Raw genomic sequence first — 18,952 nt, 5'->3', positions numbered from 1 at the left:
TGGCTTTTCTTCTACTGGCCAGGAAAACGTGGACGCTGGCCTGGAAGGCGTAATTAGAGAGTATTGCCTCTCGGAGGAGCATCGTTCCTGCTTGAGGCTTCAGTGCGCGAGAGGACCTTACTTCACATCCAGTTCTGGGCATGCTTGGTCCTCACTGCTTTAAGTGGTGCTTGCTCATCTTTCACTTGCTTTCTTCCACCCAGGGAAAGACCTGGGAGGCTTGGCACGTAGAGGATAGTCTTTTGGTTGTTTTGCTGTCATTGGAGTTTGAACTCAGGGCTTTGTGCTTGTAAAGCATGTGTTCTATTGCTTGAGTAATTCTTCTGGCTCTTTAAGCTTTTATTATAGAAGTGACTCCTCTGTGTCAATGGGGGTTGTAGAAAATTATACTCTGAATGAAGAATATTCGTGTGTGTGTGTCCTGGAACTTGAACTCTGCTTTTAGCTCATGGCTGATGCTTTACCACTTGAGCCACACCTCAGTTTTGCTAATTGGAGGTAGAGTCTCTCAAACTTTTCTGCCCTGGCTGGCTCTCTCAAGTATCTCAGATTATAGGAGTGAGTTACAGGTACCTACCTTGAAAAATGTTTACAGAGATGAATGAAGATATTATTCCATTTTGCATATTTGAAAAATTAGAACCTTAATATAGCTAAGATGTATGACTCTTACTGTTGTCATTAAATGTTGATGTTATGGCTTCAAAATATAGAAACCAAACCTGTCATTAAAAAAAACACAATAAAAACCTTCCAAGAACACAACAGATGGGATCGCTTGTTTTGTTTTTGTTGTTGTTGTTTAAACTAATGTTTATGGAACCAGTTTGATGATACAGTAAATTGTGTGTTGAGTCCTGGGCTGTATTTTCTACTTGACAATAGAGCTCCAATCTAGAGACTTTGATATTTAAGATATTTGATACATGAGAAAATAGTAGATTGCTTATATGGTTCTGAGCACTTAAAAATATGATAACCTAACTGTTTGCAGAGATCTCTTTAGTTTATGAAATAGGAGGGATCTTTTTTTTAAACTGTGAAAATACCGTACAGAGGGGCTACAATTACATGGGCAAGAATGAGTACATTTCTTATCAAGCATTGTTGTCTTCTCCTTTGTTTCCCCTAGGAAGGATCTTTAGGTCAAGTAATTTCTATGACTGTTTTTCTCAAATAGTACACTAATTTATTCTGGTTATCTGCTTATTTTGTTTTAGTTTTGGCCTTTGCTCTTGGTGACACCAAGAAAATTATTTTGTGTGGTGTGGAAAAACCTGAAAGCTTGCACTCTTTTTCTGTGGAGGCTCCAGTTTCCTGTATGCATTAGATGGAAGTGATTGTGTGAAGTAGGTAGAGTGACCAGAGATACCCTACTCATTAAATTGTTAGAACCTTGTTTGTGGGTGGGTGTGACAGGTCAAGGCTAACTTTGATTTGTGATCCTCCTGCCTCCGCTGGAATTTCCATTTATTAGGATGGAAATGAGTGTCTTAAATATTATGAGCATGTATACATTGCATTTAAATTTTGTTCAGTTTATCAAGATAAAATTTGTTTTTAAATATGATTTTACTTTGTTATATAGAGAGGGGTTACCATCTCACAATTCAGGTAATGCATACATTTCTCTTTTGGACAATGCCACTCCTTCCTTCACTTCCTTCCCCCCTCTGTTTTCCCTTCCTGAAGATAAAATATTTTAATACTTCGTTTTCTTTTTTTCTGAAAACATTGTTAGTACAGTAATGACGCCTGAAAGGTTAAGATTATTCTCCTCTTTGGAATTATTTTTTTTAGTTGATTTCATTGATGTATACATTAAATAAAATTACTAGTTGGGTGTGGTGGTAATCTCACCTTTTAAGAGATTGGTGCAAGAGAGTTGTCAATCCTAGGCCACGTAATAAGTGAGTGAGCGTGTCTCAAGAGCAGACAAAAGCAACAATAAATTTACTGACTGGGAAATTGAGGCCCCCCCCCTCTCCTGTTCTGTCAAGTTATTTTGTCAAGAGTCTGGTCTTCTGTGTCTTAGTAAGTATTCTGATAGTAAGGAAAACACTAAGTTGAGCATTCTGTTCTGATGCTGCATGGGTTATTTTTCTTGTATCCAGGAATCTGGTCTTTTCCTTGTCTAATGAAAACCCTTTGCCTTACTCTGTGTAGCCAAGTAAAGCTTACAGTAAAGGTAGACTGAGGGGCTAGTGAATCTGGGTGATGTTGAATTTGGGGAAGGGAGGATTAAAAAATTTACTTTTCTGCAGGGAGCCTGTGGCTCACGCCTGTAATCCTAGTTATTCAAGAGGCTAAGTTCTGAGCATCACCGCTCAAAGCCAGCCTGAGCAGGAAAGTCCATGAGACTCTTATCTCCAATTCACTACCACAAAACCAGAATTGGCGCTGTGGCTCAAGTGGTAGAGCACTCGCCTTGAGCTGAAGAGCTGAGGGACAGCATCCAGGCTAGAGTTCAATGCCCAGAATTCAAGCCCCACTACCAACCACCCCATCTAAAAAAAATACTTTTTTTCCCTCACCTCCTCCTTACTGATTAAATTTTACTAACTTGATATCAAATAAATTTATAAATCCTGACTGTTAACTGACAACTTGATGAAGGGCCTGAAAGAAATAGATAACAAGGTGGTAGCCTGGCATTTGAAATATACATGAACCCACAGGTAATCAGTGAATCTTCTAGAAAGTGAGAGAAGCAGACCATATGTGTACTTCCTATCCCGGCTCACTTACTTGCTAACTGTGTTCTCAATACTTGGTACTCATGGTTTAGAATTGTTTCCTGTTAAGTCTAGAAACTCAGGACAGCTACTTTGTGTAAAAGTGTGAAAAATACTTCTAAGTTCCCATTCTTTCATTTGCTAGCTTATCTGTTTCCAGTCTTATTTGAGAATGACAAGGGGAAATAAACCTATTTATAAGCCAAGCTCAGTAGTACATGCCTATAAACCCACATGCTATTATCCCAGCTACTGAGACTGTTGCAAAGTTTATGATATAGTCTCTTGTACCTGCTGTCTTGTCAGATGGCAAATGTATGTAAGCCATAGAACCAGTAATTAAATGATATATTAATTGCACTGTTCTCTAAAGTTACTTTTAGTAGTAAAATTTCTTAGATTTGAGTTAAAAAATCATATATTTTCAGTATCCCAATACTGAGTATATATGAACGGTGGATTTTTTGTGTGTTTTTGTTTTCGTTTTTATCTGTCATTAGAGCTTGAACTCAGGGTCTAGGCGCTGTTCCTAAGCTTTCATGGTCAAGGCTAGTGCTCTGTTACTTTGAGGCACAGCTCCACTTCCTGTTTTCTGGTGGTTAATGGGAGACAAGAGTCCCACAGACTTTCCTGCCCAGGCTGGCTTTGAACCATGGTCCTCAGATCTCAGCCTCTTGAGCAGCTAGGATTACAGGCACCTGGCTGAAGGTATTTTATGCTAAGAAAACTGTTTTTGTTTTGTTTTTGTTTTGGGTCCGGTTGTGGGGGCTGAACTCTGGGCCTGGGCACTGTCCCTCAGCTCTTCAGCTCAAGGCCAGTGCTCTACCACTTGAGCCACAGCGCCACTTCTGGCCTTTTTTCTTCTGTTTATGTGGTGCTGAGGAATCGAACCCAGGACCTCATGTATGCAAGGCAAGCGCTCTACCACTGAGCCACCTTCCCAGCCCAAGAAAACTGTTGAATAACAATAAGTCTATTTGTTTTTACAAACAAAAAAAATTCTGTTTTTATCATTTCTTATTTGTGATTATTAGACAGGTAAACTATTTGTGCCATATCTTTACTTTTTGTTGTTGTTGTTGGTTGTGGGGCTTCAACTCTGGTCCTGGGCTCTGTTCCTGAGCTCTTTAGCTCAAGGATAGCCCTCTACCACTTGAACCACAGCACCACTTCTCGTTTTCTGGTGGTTTATTGGAGATAAGAGTCTCATTGACTTTCCTGCGTGGGCTGGCTTTGAACGGTCATGCTCATATTTCAGCCTCCTGAGTAGCTAGGATTATAGGCATGAACCATGAGCTAGGGTGTCTGGCATGTTTACTTCTTAATGTTATGGAAGGAGTCTTTAAAAATAGATATTTTTAATAGAAAGAGAAGTAACTTTTTACTGTTTGTGTAATGCCTGGTTCCCCTTCCTTTTAGTGTTCTAACATCTTTCTATAATGCTGAAGATGACTCAAACCTTCTCTTACCTAAGCTGCCCACGTTACCAAAAAAATAAGTATCAGAGTTGTATTTCTTTGGACTTAATCTTGCAGGTTAATCTGCTTTAAATACTGGTACATACTTCTCTCATGAGTATCATTTTACCTTTGTCTCTCTTTTCTGTCTGTTATAGCAGCACCTCAAAAATATTTAGATAAGATATACTTTTTTGTTGTTTTCAAATAAAATAATGTTTTTTTAATTGAAAGAACATGGTTGAAAGATGAGTCAATTTATTTTTATATTGTAGTGAGGAGAATTCTGATGAAATTATTAAACTCTTGGGAGATGTCAGGTAAATCTAATTTAAATAAGTCTGATTTCTTTAAGTCACTTTTCATATTGGAGGAACATTTCCAAATTTTCAGGAGCAAATCTTTCATTATGTTATCTCATTGTAGACACTCAGTGTCTTCAAATAATAGATGTCACCATCTTGCTGTTTTTACTGTGTGCTCATTCTTTGTTTCATGTGTTAGCAGTAATGCAGTATACTTGTTTTTAATAAGTAAAAGGGGATAGTACTAGAATTTTAAAAATTTCGATTTTAATTATCCAAGTTCTTCATTGTGTAATATCCATGATAAAACTGTTTTGTTATTGGCTGTATGTGAATACAATTATTAGTATGTTATGTTACTATAAATGCTTAATGTTAGCTATAAGAAATATATATTGTTCTTCGGAAACAAAAGAAATGGCCTGCTGTGATTGAATATTGAGAGTTGCTGTGTTTGCTTAGTGTATCAGTTTTCCCTGAAGAGGAATTTTAGCACTCAGATTAGATGAAAGCAGTAACAATTGATATTTTGGCTAAAAGAATCACAGTCATCTAAAAGAGAGAAGAGGAACCAGCAGGAGGGAGAAAGGAAAAAGAGATGGTGAGGGAAGGTGAATATATATGTATGACAATACCATCATGAAACCCTCCAGAAACTTAGGAAGGAATAGATAGGGAGGGAGGATAGTTAAGAAAGAGTAATATAGATTAGGAGTAAATTTGATTAAAGTATATTATATTCATGTTGTAAATATCATAGTGTAACACTTTTGTACTATAAGTTCATGCTAATTATTTTTTAAAGATAGTGTAGAAATAAAATCAACAAATATAAAAAACACCCACAATCATCTGTGTTGTTCACTGGTTCTCTGCTTGTTACATTTTTTTATTAGATTAAATATTCTTGTCTTTGGAGGAAGCTCTGCATTTATTGAGCTTTATGCTTATGGGATATTCAAAATTGCTCGAGTCACAGGGGTGAGTTTTTCTTTTAGGTTTCCTGTATTACTTCTCTTAAAACATAGTGGCTAGTTTACTTATGGAATAAGAATAACATAGTAAGTTTTCTTATTTTTCAGTTTCAATTTGTTTTTAAATAATTAGAGGATTTTTTAAGCTAAAATAATGATGATATTACTATAGAGAAGAGAAACTTTTGGTGGTATTAGTCAAGCTTTTTTCCTTTAATGAAAAGATTGATCTGATCCACTTGACTGTGATTTAACTGGAGCCTAATGAAAGCTATCGGAAGCCACTCTTTGTTGAGTACTGAGTCTCCTACTACTGCTAAATCAGTCTTCTCCATAGTCTTTTTCATCTCGCTCTCACAATTCCCCAAGATGTAGACAATATCATAGCCTTCAGGGCATTTGTATGTTCATCAACCTTTGATGTGCAACTGTTGATGGGATTGGAATCAGAAGTTTTGATGTTTATAGGTCTTTGTGAATAGGAGGAGCCCTTTACCTGCTTTACCTATACCTACCCTTACCTGCTACATGAGTATTGCTGAAACCAGAAGTGTGTGTCACAGTTTTCTAAAGTTGTGTATAAATTGTTGCTTCCAGTATTACAAAGTGCACCCTAGCACTGATACCACATGTATGAGGGTGTGTGATTATTTTGCAGATTGCTGGCACTTGTCTTGCATTGTGTCTATCAAGTGATTTGAAGTCCTTATCAGTGGTCGCAGAGGTTTCCACTGGAGGTGCTTCAGAGGTTTCATACTTCCATGTATGTACTGGAATTTCATAATTGTAGAGATTAAGAATATGTTTTAGTTTTTCTGTTGTTTTTTTAGGGGTGGTTGGTGCTGAGGTTTGACAGGACGTATTTTTAGCATGCTGTCCACCACTGAGCTGGGTCCCCACCCCTGTGGGTTTGTATCCATGTCTCACTGTATTCTAATGGGCAGCAAAATAAAACATCTACTTGGAGTTTCTAAATTGTACATATTGAATGCTGTTGTAGTACTATTATTTTCCACATAAAAACAATGTTTTGATGATCATGGCTCTACAAATTGGTTCCTATAACAGAATTTCTTGGTTTTGAGCATTTTCTTGGGACTCAGTTATTAGTAATAATAAGGGCTGATATTCATCATTTATTATATGCCAAGTCCTTAATGCCTTAAACACAACAACGTATGGATAGGCACTGTTATTAACTGAAGAAAGTACTGGGCACATACAAAAGCTCATAATTGGAAAGTGATACTAGGCAGTTTGCCTTCAGGTTCTGTGCCTTTTTCTCCTTCTAATGAGAGTAAGGCTTACTCTGTAATCCAGACTGGCCTAGAACTTCAGGTTCTCCTGCTTTAGCCTCCCAAGTGTTGGGATTACAGGTGTGCACCATTAGGCTCTGCTCGTAACACATGCTTTTTGTGTAAAACATTTAAGTATTGGTGAGGGCTCTTTTATTGTGTGTAGCATACATAATAAGATTAGGAAACTGTTTGGGCTCCTGTTATGTAGATTGTACCTTTGCTTTCCAAGTAAACTTCCCCAGTGTTTCCTCTGAAAATCCTATATGTTTATCCTAAGTATGTGTGAATTTTCAAACAAAGTAGAACAAAAGGATAGAAGATGTGAGGACTGCTTAATGTCTTCAATAGCATGCTGTTCAGTGTTCCAGAGCACCCTAGACATAGAATTCACAAGAATGGTGGTACACATTTGTGTCTTCAGGCTGAGAAACTGTGATCACTAGCCTGTATTTGTGCTATAATAGAGCAACTCTTTTTTTTCTGTGAAATTTGTAAAAGTTTTTTTTTTTTGTCCTGGGGCTTGAACTCAGGGCTTGGGCACTGTCCCTGAGCTGCTTTTACTCAAGGCTGACACTCTACTACTTGAGCTACAGTGCCACTTCTGGCTTTTTCTGTTTATGTGGTACTGAGGACTCAAATCTAGGGCTTCATGCATGTTAGGCAAGCACTCTACCACTAAGCCACATTCCCAGCTAGTAACAGATTTTTTTTAAATGACAACTTCTGTGTGATATAACTGGTAAGGGGTATTTTATTTGTTTTTACCAGTAATATTTTAATGCATTTTGATGCCTTCCCTTGATTCTGATGCCTCCAACTTGGTTATGTTTAAAAGGGGCAGAATTCTGATTTGGTCTTCCTGATACTTAGTTAGATCTTTGCTCCTCTTTAAGTTAGAGGATGCAACACTTGTGTGCATGCACGTGTGTGTGTGGGGGGGGAACAATTTATCTTTAAAAATGTAAATACATCTGACTATGACTCAATTTATTCTTGTTTTTCAGCTTGAAACCAATCTGCTCTACTCCTTCTTACCTGAAGTAACTCGGATGGCCAGGAAGTTTACTCACATTTCAGCTCTGTTTCAGGTATTTATTCATCACTTGATTTCTAGAAGTATTTACTATAACCTTTGTAATTTTATTTTTTAAAACTAAAGGCAGTTGGATATCTATTCTGCTAATCTTACCATATTTATTAAAGCAAGAAAAAGTAATTTAATTAATCTACTCATCCAATCCTGTTTATCACCTCCAAATGAAAGGGAAAAATAGTCAATCTTTTTAAATGTTCCTATTAATAAAATGTTACTTATACTTTATTGCAAATAAAATAGTCTTTTTATGATTTTAGCTTTTGCTCATAAGAAAGGTACCCCAAATTAGTACATAATTTTGTAGGTTAGCATTTTGGACTAAACTCAGCCAGAAAGTTGTGGTGATCTGTACCTGGTATGGCTCAGGTCACTCAGCCTGATCATGCAAGCTGATATGTGTCCCTGGCTGAAGTGGCTTTGTCTCTGCCCTGCATCCCTCATCTTCTAGCCAGCTAGTCCTGGGTTGTTTCTAGGATAGTGGCAGCAAAGGTTTCAAGAGTACACATTTAGGGCTGGGAATGTGTCTCAGTGGTAGAATGCTTGCCTTGCATGCATGAAGTCCTGGGTTCGATTGCTTAGTACCATGTACATAAAAAAGGCTAGAACTGGAGCAGTGGCTTAAGTGGCAGAGTGATAGCCTTGAACAAAAGAATCACAGGGGCAGTGCTCAGGCCAAGTTCAAGCCCAGGACTGGCAAAAAATTAAATAAATAAAAAGAGTGTAAGTTCAACTGTGGTTGGTGGGACACTTCTATAATCCAGCAATGAGGAGGCTCAGGCAAGAGTATTATAATATCAACTTGAGCTATATAGCAAGTGTGAGGCCAGCTTGGGCTATATAACAAGATCCTGTCTCCCTCTCCCTCCCCTCAAAAAAAGTGCAAGATGTATAAACAACTTGAAGGCCCTGGCCTCAGCAGTGTTGTTTCTGCTATGTTCACTTAGAGCAAGCTATAGGGCAGCCAGGTACAAGGTGAGGAGAATAAGTCAGGATGGAAGAACTGTAAAGAATTGAGGCCATTTTTATCGTTATTGTTCTACCACAGCCATTAATTTACTTGATGGCAAATGTTACTAGGGCTCAGAATCTTTTAAGGGTTCTCTGACAGTTTAATAGTTGAACAAACCAATATTTTGACAGTGTAATAAAACACAGATTAAATAATAAAATGTAAAAGATGTTTGTTTTACTAGGTACAGAAATGTTCGTTTGAAATGAAGGAAAGGGTAACACTGTGCAAAAAGAAATATACTCATTACCTTTCTTATGTAACTGTAACCCCTCTGTACATCACCTTTAAAATAAACTTTAAGTATAAAAAAGTTTCTTTGTAAACTTCTAAGAATCATTGATTCTTTGGTAAAAATAGTTGTTACCAAACAGTTAGACCCTGGTGGCTTACACCTGTAATCCTAGCTACTTAAGAAGCTGAGATCTTAGGATCATGGTTCAAGGCCAGCCCAGGCAGTAAAGTCTATGAGACTCTTAGCTCCAATTAACCACCAGAAAATAGGAGGTAGCACTGTGGTTCAAGGTGGTAGGGAGCTAGCCTTGAGCAAAAGAGCTCAGGAACAGTCCCCAGACCACAAGTTCAAGCCCTACAATTGGAAAAAAAAGAGGTTACCAAAGGTTAGCTATGGTCTTCTCTTTTCCTTTGGCTTAACTAAGCTAATTAGGGTGATTGAAAGTAAGTTCTGGATTTCTTTGTGACCTTAAGAAGCACATATTAGGTAGAATGTGGGTTTAAAATATTTTCTTCTTTTTGCTAATAGTATATAAATTTGTCACTGACATGTATGTGTGAAGTATGGGAAGAAATACTGATGCAGATGGATTCTTGTCTCACTAAGTTTGTGCAGGTAATGTAGCTGACATTTCCTGTGGAAAGAGTTTAAAAGTCTATTTGCTTCATATGCTATATGAGAAAAGTCAGTTTAATTTATGAAAGGTTAAGACCATAATTTCTTCAGACAGCTTGGCCCAACTACTATTTTCACAGAAAATATTTACAAAAAAGACTCTATATTAGGTTTTGTTACTATAACAAAGTACCTGAACTTGGGTAATATATACAGAAAAGAGGTTTATGTAACTTCCAGTTTTGTAGACTAGAAGTCCCAGATTGTGTGGCTCTGTTATTTTCTTCTCTGGGAGATGGCATCTTGGCAGAGGGATCACTTTGTGACCCAGAACCAGAAAGTGAAGAAGGGTGGTCTTGCTCTTTTAGAACAACACACTCTGTAGGATCTAACCAGGTTCCTATGAGAACTACATTTTCTTCACATAGCAGCACCCCCAGTGACCTAACCACCTCCCAGTATGCCTTACCTCTTAAAGATTCCACTACCTCAGCAACATCATAATACATGAACCGTTGGGGGATAAACCATATCAGATCCATAGCTGACTTTTCCACCATTGGAACAACTTAATGCAGTGGGTAGACTTTGGGAATGAGGAAACTATTGAAACAGCTGACTGGTTGTCTCCAGTCACTGAACCTCAGATGTTTCCTGTATATAAGGGCTTGAGAGAAGACAGAGGAAAGAACAGTGAGTAGATATACTTTATAAGCTGCAAAACATGTATCACATATTTCTTTTTATTTTATCTAGGAAAAGAACACTACCACATCAGTACAGGATGAATTTATGCACTTGCTGTTGTGGGGGAAGGCAAGGTAATAAACCCCTCCTTTTCCTCCCCTCTCCCCTGATTGGTTGTGGGGCTTGAACTCAGGGCCTATGTGCTGTCCTTAAGATCTTTTCACTCTACCACTTTGAGCCACATCCCTGCTTCCAGTTTTTTGAGTGGTTAACTGGAAATAAGACTCTCACAGGGACTTCTCTGTTTGGGCTGTCTTTTTTTTTTCTGTCCTGGAGCCTGAACTCTGGGCCTAGGCTCTGTCCCTGAGCTCTTCAGCTCAAGGCTAGCACTCTACCACTTGAGCCACAGCACCACTTCAGGCTTTTTCTGCTTATGTAATGCTGAGGAATCAAACCCAGGGCCTCATGCATGCAAGACAAGCACTCTACCACTGAGCCCAGCCCTGTCTGGGCTGTCTTTGAATCACAATCCTTAGATAGCAACCTCCTGAGTAGCTAGGATTATAGGTATGAGCCACTGATGCCCTGCTTCACCCCTCTCCCCCCTTTTTAAATCAATTTATTTTAGAAGTAAATAAAAATGAATAATTCATTTGTCCAAATGAAATAGAAAATTATGGTATATAAAGTGTATTAGAAGTATACATCTCTAGGTTTTTGGATACACCCTTTTGGGTTAATGTGATCATTTTGTACAGAAATTTTAGTTTTTATGTAGCCAAACTAAACTTTTTCTTTTTGGTATCTTAGGACTTGCCCCATCTTAACAGCATGAAAAGGTTAATCTGTATTTACTTCTGGAGTTATTTTTTATTGTTTTCATTTATTCTCTCCCGTGTTTCAGATGTGATTTCCGTGGTCTTTGTGGAAACCTCTGCCATCTTTTTCCTAAATGCTTAGATTGGTACAATATGGCTTAGTGAGCATTGCCCTTTGCCTTACTAAGCCAAGTCCTTTTTAATATGCAGTGTATCCTCATGTGTACTAAATTGTGTTAGGGTTATGTTTTTGTTTCTTTTTGTATACAAAAGAAAGTTTTATTTTTTTAAGAAAGTTGTATTTTTGTTGAGGGTAGTATTACTTTGTTCCAAAATCTTGTTTTTTTCTTTGAAATCTATGATTTTAAGCAATGTGTACAGATTTTAGATGGAGAAATGACTAAAATATCCTTTTTCTTTTTTTTTTTTTTTGCTGGTTGTGGGGCCTGAACTCTGGGTCTGGCACTGTCCCTCAGCTCTTCAGCTCAAGGCTAGTGCTCTACAACTGGAGCCACAGTGCCACTTCTGGCTTTTTCTGTTTATGTGGTGCTGAGGAATCAAACCCAGGGCCTCATGCTTGCAAGGCAAGCACTCTACCACTGAGCTACCTTCCCAGCCCCATCCTTTTTCATTGTAGTGCTGAACTTCAGACCCTTTTGATGAACCAGCTAACTGTAAAGGTGCTGTTAAAATATTTGTGCACTTAAGTAGCTGTGAGTGCAGTCTTAATTTTTTTCTTTTCTTTTTTTTGGACTGGCATATATTCTTCTAGTTGAGTGCTAATATATTTTCTTCTCTTAATTAGGGCTTAAAAAAGGTTGGCCAGTCTATAGAGTCATCATATTCCAGTATTCAGAAGTTGGTTATAAGTCATTTGCAGAGGTATAAAGATGATGGGCATTGCTGTGGTCTTTCTGAAAATTTACCTTTATTGTCTGGCATTTTCTTCTGGCTCAAGGCGAGGGCTCTACCATTTGAGCTACAGTGCCACTACCCTGAAATTTTTTTAATAATAATTTTTATTGAGATTAAGTGATTATATAAATTTCACAAATTTCATAGTACTGTAGGATAGTGATACTTTGTTAAAGTCTCAAACACATTTTAACCTTTGCAAGGCAAATTGTCATTATCTTGGTCTATAAAGTTTGTGAATTCTATGAGCTTTGACAATATTTCTTCTGCTTTGGGTGATAAATATATTTCTTTCCTTTTGCTTAGTGTTAGCTGTTCCCTCTTTCCCTCTCATTCTCTCCCTCCCTTGAGTTCTTTAGTTCATTTTCATCAATGTCCAGTGTAGCTGATGGGCCCCTCTGTTATATTTTTTCACCTGTTTCCCTCTGATTCCGTGCCCTCCTCCTAGCTTCCCTCAGATGTGTGCACATATGTACCATATATGAGGTCAAGAACATGGAGTCATTTAGAAATTATATGGCAGATTAAGTAGATGTCCTTGGTTTCTTGAGTCCTGTTTACTTTGTCGTATTTCCCTGCATTTTGGATTTTAACATCTTCATATCAGGGAGAACATGTGCTATTTGTCTCTCTGCTCTTGTCTTACCCCACTCAAACTGATTCATTTTAGTTCCATACATTTCTCTGCGAATACCATTATTTTATCCTTTCTAATGGCATAATATTCCATTCTGTGGGGCATCTGAGTTGTTTCTTTATCTTGGCTATTTATTGTGAATAGTGCCTAGCTGAAATTTTTGCATTGGCATTTGAAGGGGAATCTTGGCACACTCAAGTGTAAAGATTATTTCTGCTTCATGAAATAATTTTTCACTATCTTTTCACCAAGCAAGTTGCCCATCTAGATCACCCCCACTAAACTATAAGGTATAGTTTGAAATAGGGCGTATATTCCTTTTTTTGTTCCACAGAGAAAATTGAGTATGTTGTATATTTTATCATGTAAAACATATTGTATATTTTTCATTCAAAACCCTAGAATTTTGTTCTGAGTCTCATTTTACCAGGATGAAACTGAATTAGTTATATGGCTGGCCCAAAATTAGTACATGGCAGAGCCACAATTCCTTTTAGTGTTCCAGGTCTCATGTTGTTCCTATCCATAGCTGCTTGAGTGACAGATTTACAAGCGGATGCTGAATGTTCAGTTTAAATTTGTATACAACCCGTTATGTAATGCCTTCTGCACTGGTCTTTCTATTCTTTGTTCCACAAATGTCTGGTCTTTTTACTCTTCTTTTTCCTTTTCTTGCAATGCTCTGGGTCAAAACCAGGGTCTTGTATATGCTGGGCAAGCATTCTACTAGGGAGCTATATCCCCATCCCTGTAGAATGTGTATTCCTCAGTAAATCCAATGGAATACCTCTCACAGATGCTCCTGGTCCCTTCTTTTTGATCTTAGAACCAAAATGTTTTTACAGCATTGCCTATTGCTCTTATAAGAGGCCTTCTACTTTCCACACTTGACATTTCCCACTCAGGGATTTGGGGGCCTCCTTCCTTTATGCACACCTGCCTGCCCTGCTCTTGAATCTTCAGCTCTCAGCTCAGTTCACTCCCTCAGAGCAGTTTTCACCAGTCCCCATATTAACTTATATTACACTTATACCCTTGTCCTATGCATTCCCCTCAAGGCATTTATGGCCATTGGGAAGATTACACTGTATGATTGTGTGGTTGTGACCTGTCTCCCCTGTTACGCTGTAATTTCTGTGGTCACAAGGACCTGATTCTTGTCAACTTTCTGTCCCTAGCATCTAGCACAATGTCTGACACAAAGTTGGATCTCAAAAACTATTTGTTTAGTATTGGGTAGATATGAGTGAACAAGATTGCCTACTGGCTGTCTTTAAAGTGCCAAGATTGGGGCTAAGGGGTAGCTTAGTGGTTGAGCACTTGCTAGCTTATGCAAGGCCCCAGCTTCATTCCTAGCATTGCCCCTCCCCCAGATAGTGCCAGGACTGTGAAACATAATTTGATCATATAAAATTTAATCGTATTGTCATGTATATTCATTTCAGTAGATGATAGCCAGATGATTGTGCTTATGTTTACAGAACTAGAGATACAATTTTTAACGGCAAGAAAATTAAATAGTTACCTTAAGTTTTTATTTCTGAAAAATTGGAACTGTCTACCACTGCCTACCATCCTCACTAAGTAATGATACTATGTCTCCTGTTGTGCTAGTGGCTCAGAGTCTTTATTGTATCATTTGAGTGAACTGAAAGGAATGGCTTCATGGAAGCAAAAATACAAACCCCTTGGACTGGATGCTATGGGAATTGAAGGTAGTGACTTAATTTCTCAACAGAATATATTAGATATAGTTTACTTATTAACAAGGACAATATCTTTATATTTTTATATCCTTTTAGATGCTATTGATTGTGAATATTTACATTTGAAATTAATAAGAACCTTACACACATACCTGTAATCCCAGTGCTTGGGATGCTAAGGCAAAAGGATTGTTAGTTTATTTAATCATACAAAAAGTTTCAAGTCTAGGAAATTTAACTTTGATTCAGTTTAATCTATTTATATTTGGCTAGTATGTCCAGTACAGTAAGATACAGTTTAGGAATACATTTTACTTCCTCTCTCTGTTGAGCTGTTTTTCTTTTTCTTTTTTTTTTTTTTTTTTTGGTGCCAGTCTCAGAACTTGAACTCAAGGCCTGAGTGCTGTCCCTGAGCTTTTTTCTCAAGGCTAGCATTCTACCATTTGCTCCATTTCTGGCTTTTGGTGATTAGTTGGAGTGTATCTCCTAGATTTTCCTGCCTGGGATGTCTTTGAAGTGCAGGCCTCAGATCTCAGCCACCTGAGTATCTAGGATGAGGCGTGAACCGCCAGCACCAAGCTTCTCAGACTCTCTTGTCATTCTTGGCTGTTTGCTCTTTGAGCTGCCTGCACTTGGCTTCTCCTGGGGAACTTTGTCACTCACCAGTATTCAGCACTTCTGAAACTAGTTTTAAGATGTTCCTTACTCTTTATTTTTCTAAGTTTATAATACATATGCTTCCTTCTGTTCACTGTCATTATAATTGGGCTCTAGAAAGTGAAAGCTCCAGCACTTGCTAAGAAGACAAATTGAGAGGAGAAATGACATTGCTTTTCCTGTGTTTTGGAATATTTTTGGAATTTACATTTGCTGAGAGCAAATATGAAATACTAAATTTTCTAGGATTACCTCTTACTATGAATAGAAAGTATTTAAATTCTTGATCCTTTCAAGTAGAAAAAATGTCACTACGAAGGGTTACAGAGGGAGGAACAGGAGCAGTGGGGGAGGACTTTAGTGTGGTCTGGTTGTGTTAGGTAGGGGTGAAGGCATTAGTTAGGGAGAACACAGAGAAACTTTGTTTTTCCCTGGTGCTGCAAGAGAATTTTAGTTACCTTACTTGATAACATAGGAGTGCTGCAGTCTTTGATTTCCTAGTAGGGTGATTGATACTGATACACCTCTCAGTGATATTGTGAAACATAAAAAAAAATACTTGTACTGCTGGGAACGTAGCTCATTGGCACACTGTTGTCTAGTATGCACAGGCTCTTGGTTCAGGTCTTAGGACCTCAAGGAAAATCAGTACAGGTATTATTTGCTTACTGTAATTATCACATAGAAGTAACCTTAAAGAGATTGTAAAAATTGAACTCATCTCTGTATTCAGAAAGCTCACCAAAATGAAGGTGAGTTTGATTTATAATACTTAACGTTTTTTCATTTGTGTCAAATCCAAGAGAATTCAATTTTTGAGACCTCACTTATTTGTTGGACTAAAAAATCAGCTTCATAAAATGATGTCCAGTGGTATCAGACATTGTGACATAACATAAGTTTATAGTAGTAACTTCCTCTTGGAGTCAGTGTTTTTTTTTACTGATTAGTAATTTTTTAACAAAAAATAATGTGGGAAAATTTTTTCCTCACTTACTTGCAGAGTTAGGAAAAGAATTCATATGTCACAGAATGCTGGGAAAGATTCAGTTTTTTGGAAACACAGTTACAACCAGATAGTATCATTTATTTGCTTAATTTTTTGAAAGAATTGAGATGTGTTTTGTTTTTGATTGCCTTAATTTTAGGAATGTAATAATGTTTGGCTTGTAAAATCTTCTCTTCTAAGGGCTTAAATCCTGACAAGACAAAGAAGAACAGTAAGGTTTATTTTACTCTGTGACAGTTGAACAGTACTACATGAACTGCACATGACCTTTTTTTCTGATTTGTTTATCTTTTTAGAGTTATAGACATTAGTAAGAAGAATTTCAAGGCATTTTTCTGGTGGCTTTATGTGGGTAAGTTAACTTTAACATTGTTGTTTTAACACTTTTGAAAACTGTGGAAATACATCTTAGATTTGAATTAGTCTGTTAAAATTTCAAATACTTATAAAATAGTATAATGAGCCTCCTTGTTTCCTTCTTTCACCCAGCTTCAACTGTTGTCCATCTATGGCAGTCCTATTTCACCTACTCCATGCTTCCCCCATAGAAATATTAAAGCTAATTTGTAACACCTGTGCCCCTTACACTCACTAGTACAGTGATCCCTTACCTATCTTGGGAGTTAAGTTCCAGACAATCCCATGATAGGTGAAAGTCCCATGCTCTATTGTGGTTCACTTATTGCTCTGGAAAGTAACTACATGATAGGTGAGGGATCACTATTTCTGGTTTGTTTTGATTTGTTTTTTAAACTTGGGATGCAATGAAGCTACAATACAGCGAGGGACAACTGTATTTCCTTAGGTTAAAATTGAGTGTTTGAGCCCTTGCTATATATTGGGCACGGGTGTAAGATTTTCAAAAAGCCCTTCAGTAGCTTGTGTTACATTTTACACTCTGTTCTTCAGTCTCTGGAGCTGTGTGGTCCATGGTGGTAACCACTAACTAGCCTGTGGCTGTTGAATTGATTGAAATCATCTAAAATTACACATTCAGTCATGCAGTCAGGCTAGCCTCTTTGAAGTTCCTATGAGTCACAGATGATCAGTGACAGCACAGAACTGGGACCTTGCTATTACATTTTCATGGGCAGTGGTGCCCTTGCTAAGTGGTACATAGACTACTTTAAGACTTTCTTTGTAATGCCACCACGTCTTTGCCATAGGGTAGGCAGTTTAATTAACAAATACCTGTTGACTTCACATGAGATGGTTTGATCACCACTCTGAGGTACTTGCATTTTTTAGGCCCATTTATACTGCTATTTTTGTGAAGTATATTCTTTAAATAATGAAACAAACATTTCTCTCCAACCTACGAAACATTTGTTTTATGTCTCATATTTGTTAAAATGTAGAGTGAAATACAAGATAAATTCCTTTTGATATGCTAATACCGCAAAGTGTCCAGATGTTCAGTTCTAATATTACAAAAGCAGACTTTATGCTTGTCACTCTACTATAGTTACTTTTGTTTAAAACCTGTATGATTAATAGTTGGAATAGAGAACTGGAGTTTTTTCAGGCTAGCTTGTTGCAGATCTGAGTTTTAATTAGAATAAATTGCAATATTAAAAGTAGGAGTTTAGAAATCCTTTTCTCTGATGGGATTAGTGGTTTAGTTTTACTTATAATTATTGCGTGCTCTAAGCATCAGCAGTAGAAGAGCAGTGACTAACTGCTCAGTTCTTATCTCCAGAATGTGACACTGTTGACACCCTGGCTTTGTCACTGACACGAAGTTATAACTTTGTTGTCTTTTTTTGTAAAATGTAATTTCCATGAAGGTATTTTTACTGCTCTGTCCCCAGCAGCATAACCAATAAGGTTTTGTTTGGGGTGAGGACCAACAATCCTGAATATATTTCAGATCCTGATTAAGTCAGATTTTAGTTCATCTTTAGTTTAATTGTTCAAAGAGAAAGTTTTTTGTAGTTAAAAGAAACTGTTCAAATGGAAAATTTAGTTCAGTAAAACTCATTTGGTCTTTGAGGTATATCTGTAATAAAAAATTACATTTCTAGTTTCCTTTAAAGATAATTTTTAACTTTGTATTTCCAGCCATGTTGAGAATGACTGAAGACCATGTGCTTCCTGAGCTGAATAAGGTATGCACAGAAGTACGTATGGCCAGCCCTGCGTGTCAGCAGGTTCCATCTCAGTAGATTCAACCAACCACCAACGAAAAATATTCTGAAAATAATGCATCTGTTCCAAACATATGTACTTGTTTTTCTCTTTACTGTTCCTTACACAATACAACAATAGTTATTTACATTGTGTTAGGTGTTACAAGCACTCTAAATGGGATTTAAAGTGTACAGGAGGATGTGTTTTCTTATATAAAGATCTTGAGCACCTGTGGATTGTGTTATAAGTGGGGGTCTTAGAACCAATCTCTCAGATAACAGGGGACACCTGTGTAATTTCCTTTGTATTGTCCTGATTGAGCTCAGCCTTGCTCATGGTTTTGGTACTCTTACAGAGTTAGATAACAGGACATTGGGCTTTTAATCTAAAGAAATTTGAGTGTTTGCATAATATTTTCATCTCGCAGAATACTGTTACGGATATTTGAATTTACAATTTTCATGTTTGAATGAGGTTTTATAATTCTTACAACATAGCATCCTTATACTCTTTAACTGCCTTAAGTCTTTTTTATTGTGAAAATACTGTACAGAGGGGGTTACAATTACATGGGCAAGATAATGAGTACATTTCTTATCAAGCTTTGTAGCCTCCTCCTTTGTTTCCCCTTCCCATCCCATCCTCCCCCCCCCCCCTGCTCCCCCACCG

The 18,952-nt window shown here is 37.4% G+C and overlaps 1 protein-coding gene across 1 annotated transcript in view; it reads left to right on the top strand.

Annotated features, from left to right (window-relative positions):
• Window positions 1-18,952, top strand: part of LOC105980558 (anaphase-promoting complex subunit 4-like) — a 137,392-nt gene that overhangs the window by 106,145 nt on the left and 12,295 nt on the right. Inside the window, 15 exon segments of the mRNA XM_013009448.1 lie at window positions 1,221-1,353; window positions 4,155-4,229; window positions 4,345-4,368; window positions 4,465-4,512; window positions 5,394-5,478; window positions 6,130-6,234; window positions 7,774-7,857; window positions 9,638-9,724; window positions 10,481-10,545; window positions 11,867-11,909; window positions 12,035-12,111; window positions 14,396-14,496; window positions 16,293-16,296; window positions 16,450-16,505; window positions 18,215-18,261. Coding sequence (XP_012864902.1) covers window positions 1,221-1,353; window positions 4,155-4,229; window positions 4,345-4,368; window positions 4,465-4,512; window positions 5,394-5,478; window positions 6,130-6,234; window positions 7,774-7,857; window positions 9,638-9,724; window positions 10,481-10,545; window positions 11,867-11,909; window positions 12,035-12,111; window positions 14,396-14,496; window positions 16,293-16,296; window positions 16,450-16,505; window positions 18,215-18,261 — 1,034 coding nt within the window.

This window comes from Dipodomys ordii, unplaced genomic scaffold, assembly GCF_000151885.1.
Source record: "Dipodomys ordii isolate 6190 unplaced genomic scaffold, Dord_2.0 Scaffold10, whole genome shotgun sequence".
NCBI lineage: Eukaryota > Metazoa > Chordata > Mammalia > Rodentia > Heteromyidae > Dipodomys > Dipodomys ordii.
The sequence above is the reverse complement of the archived record's forward strand: the minus strand, read 5'-3'. Positions and strand labels throughout refer to the sequence as shown.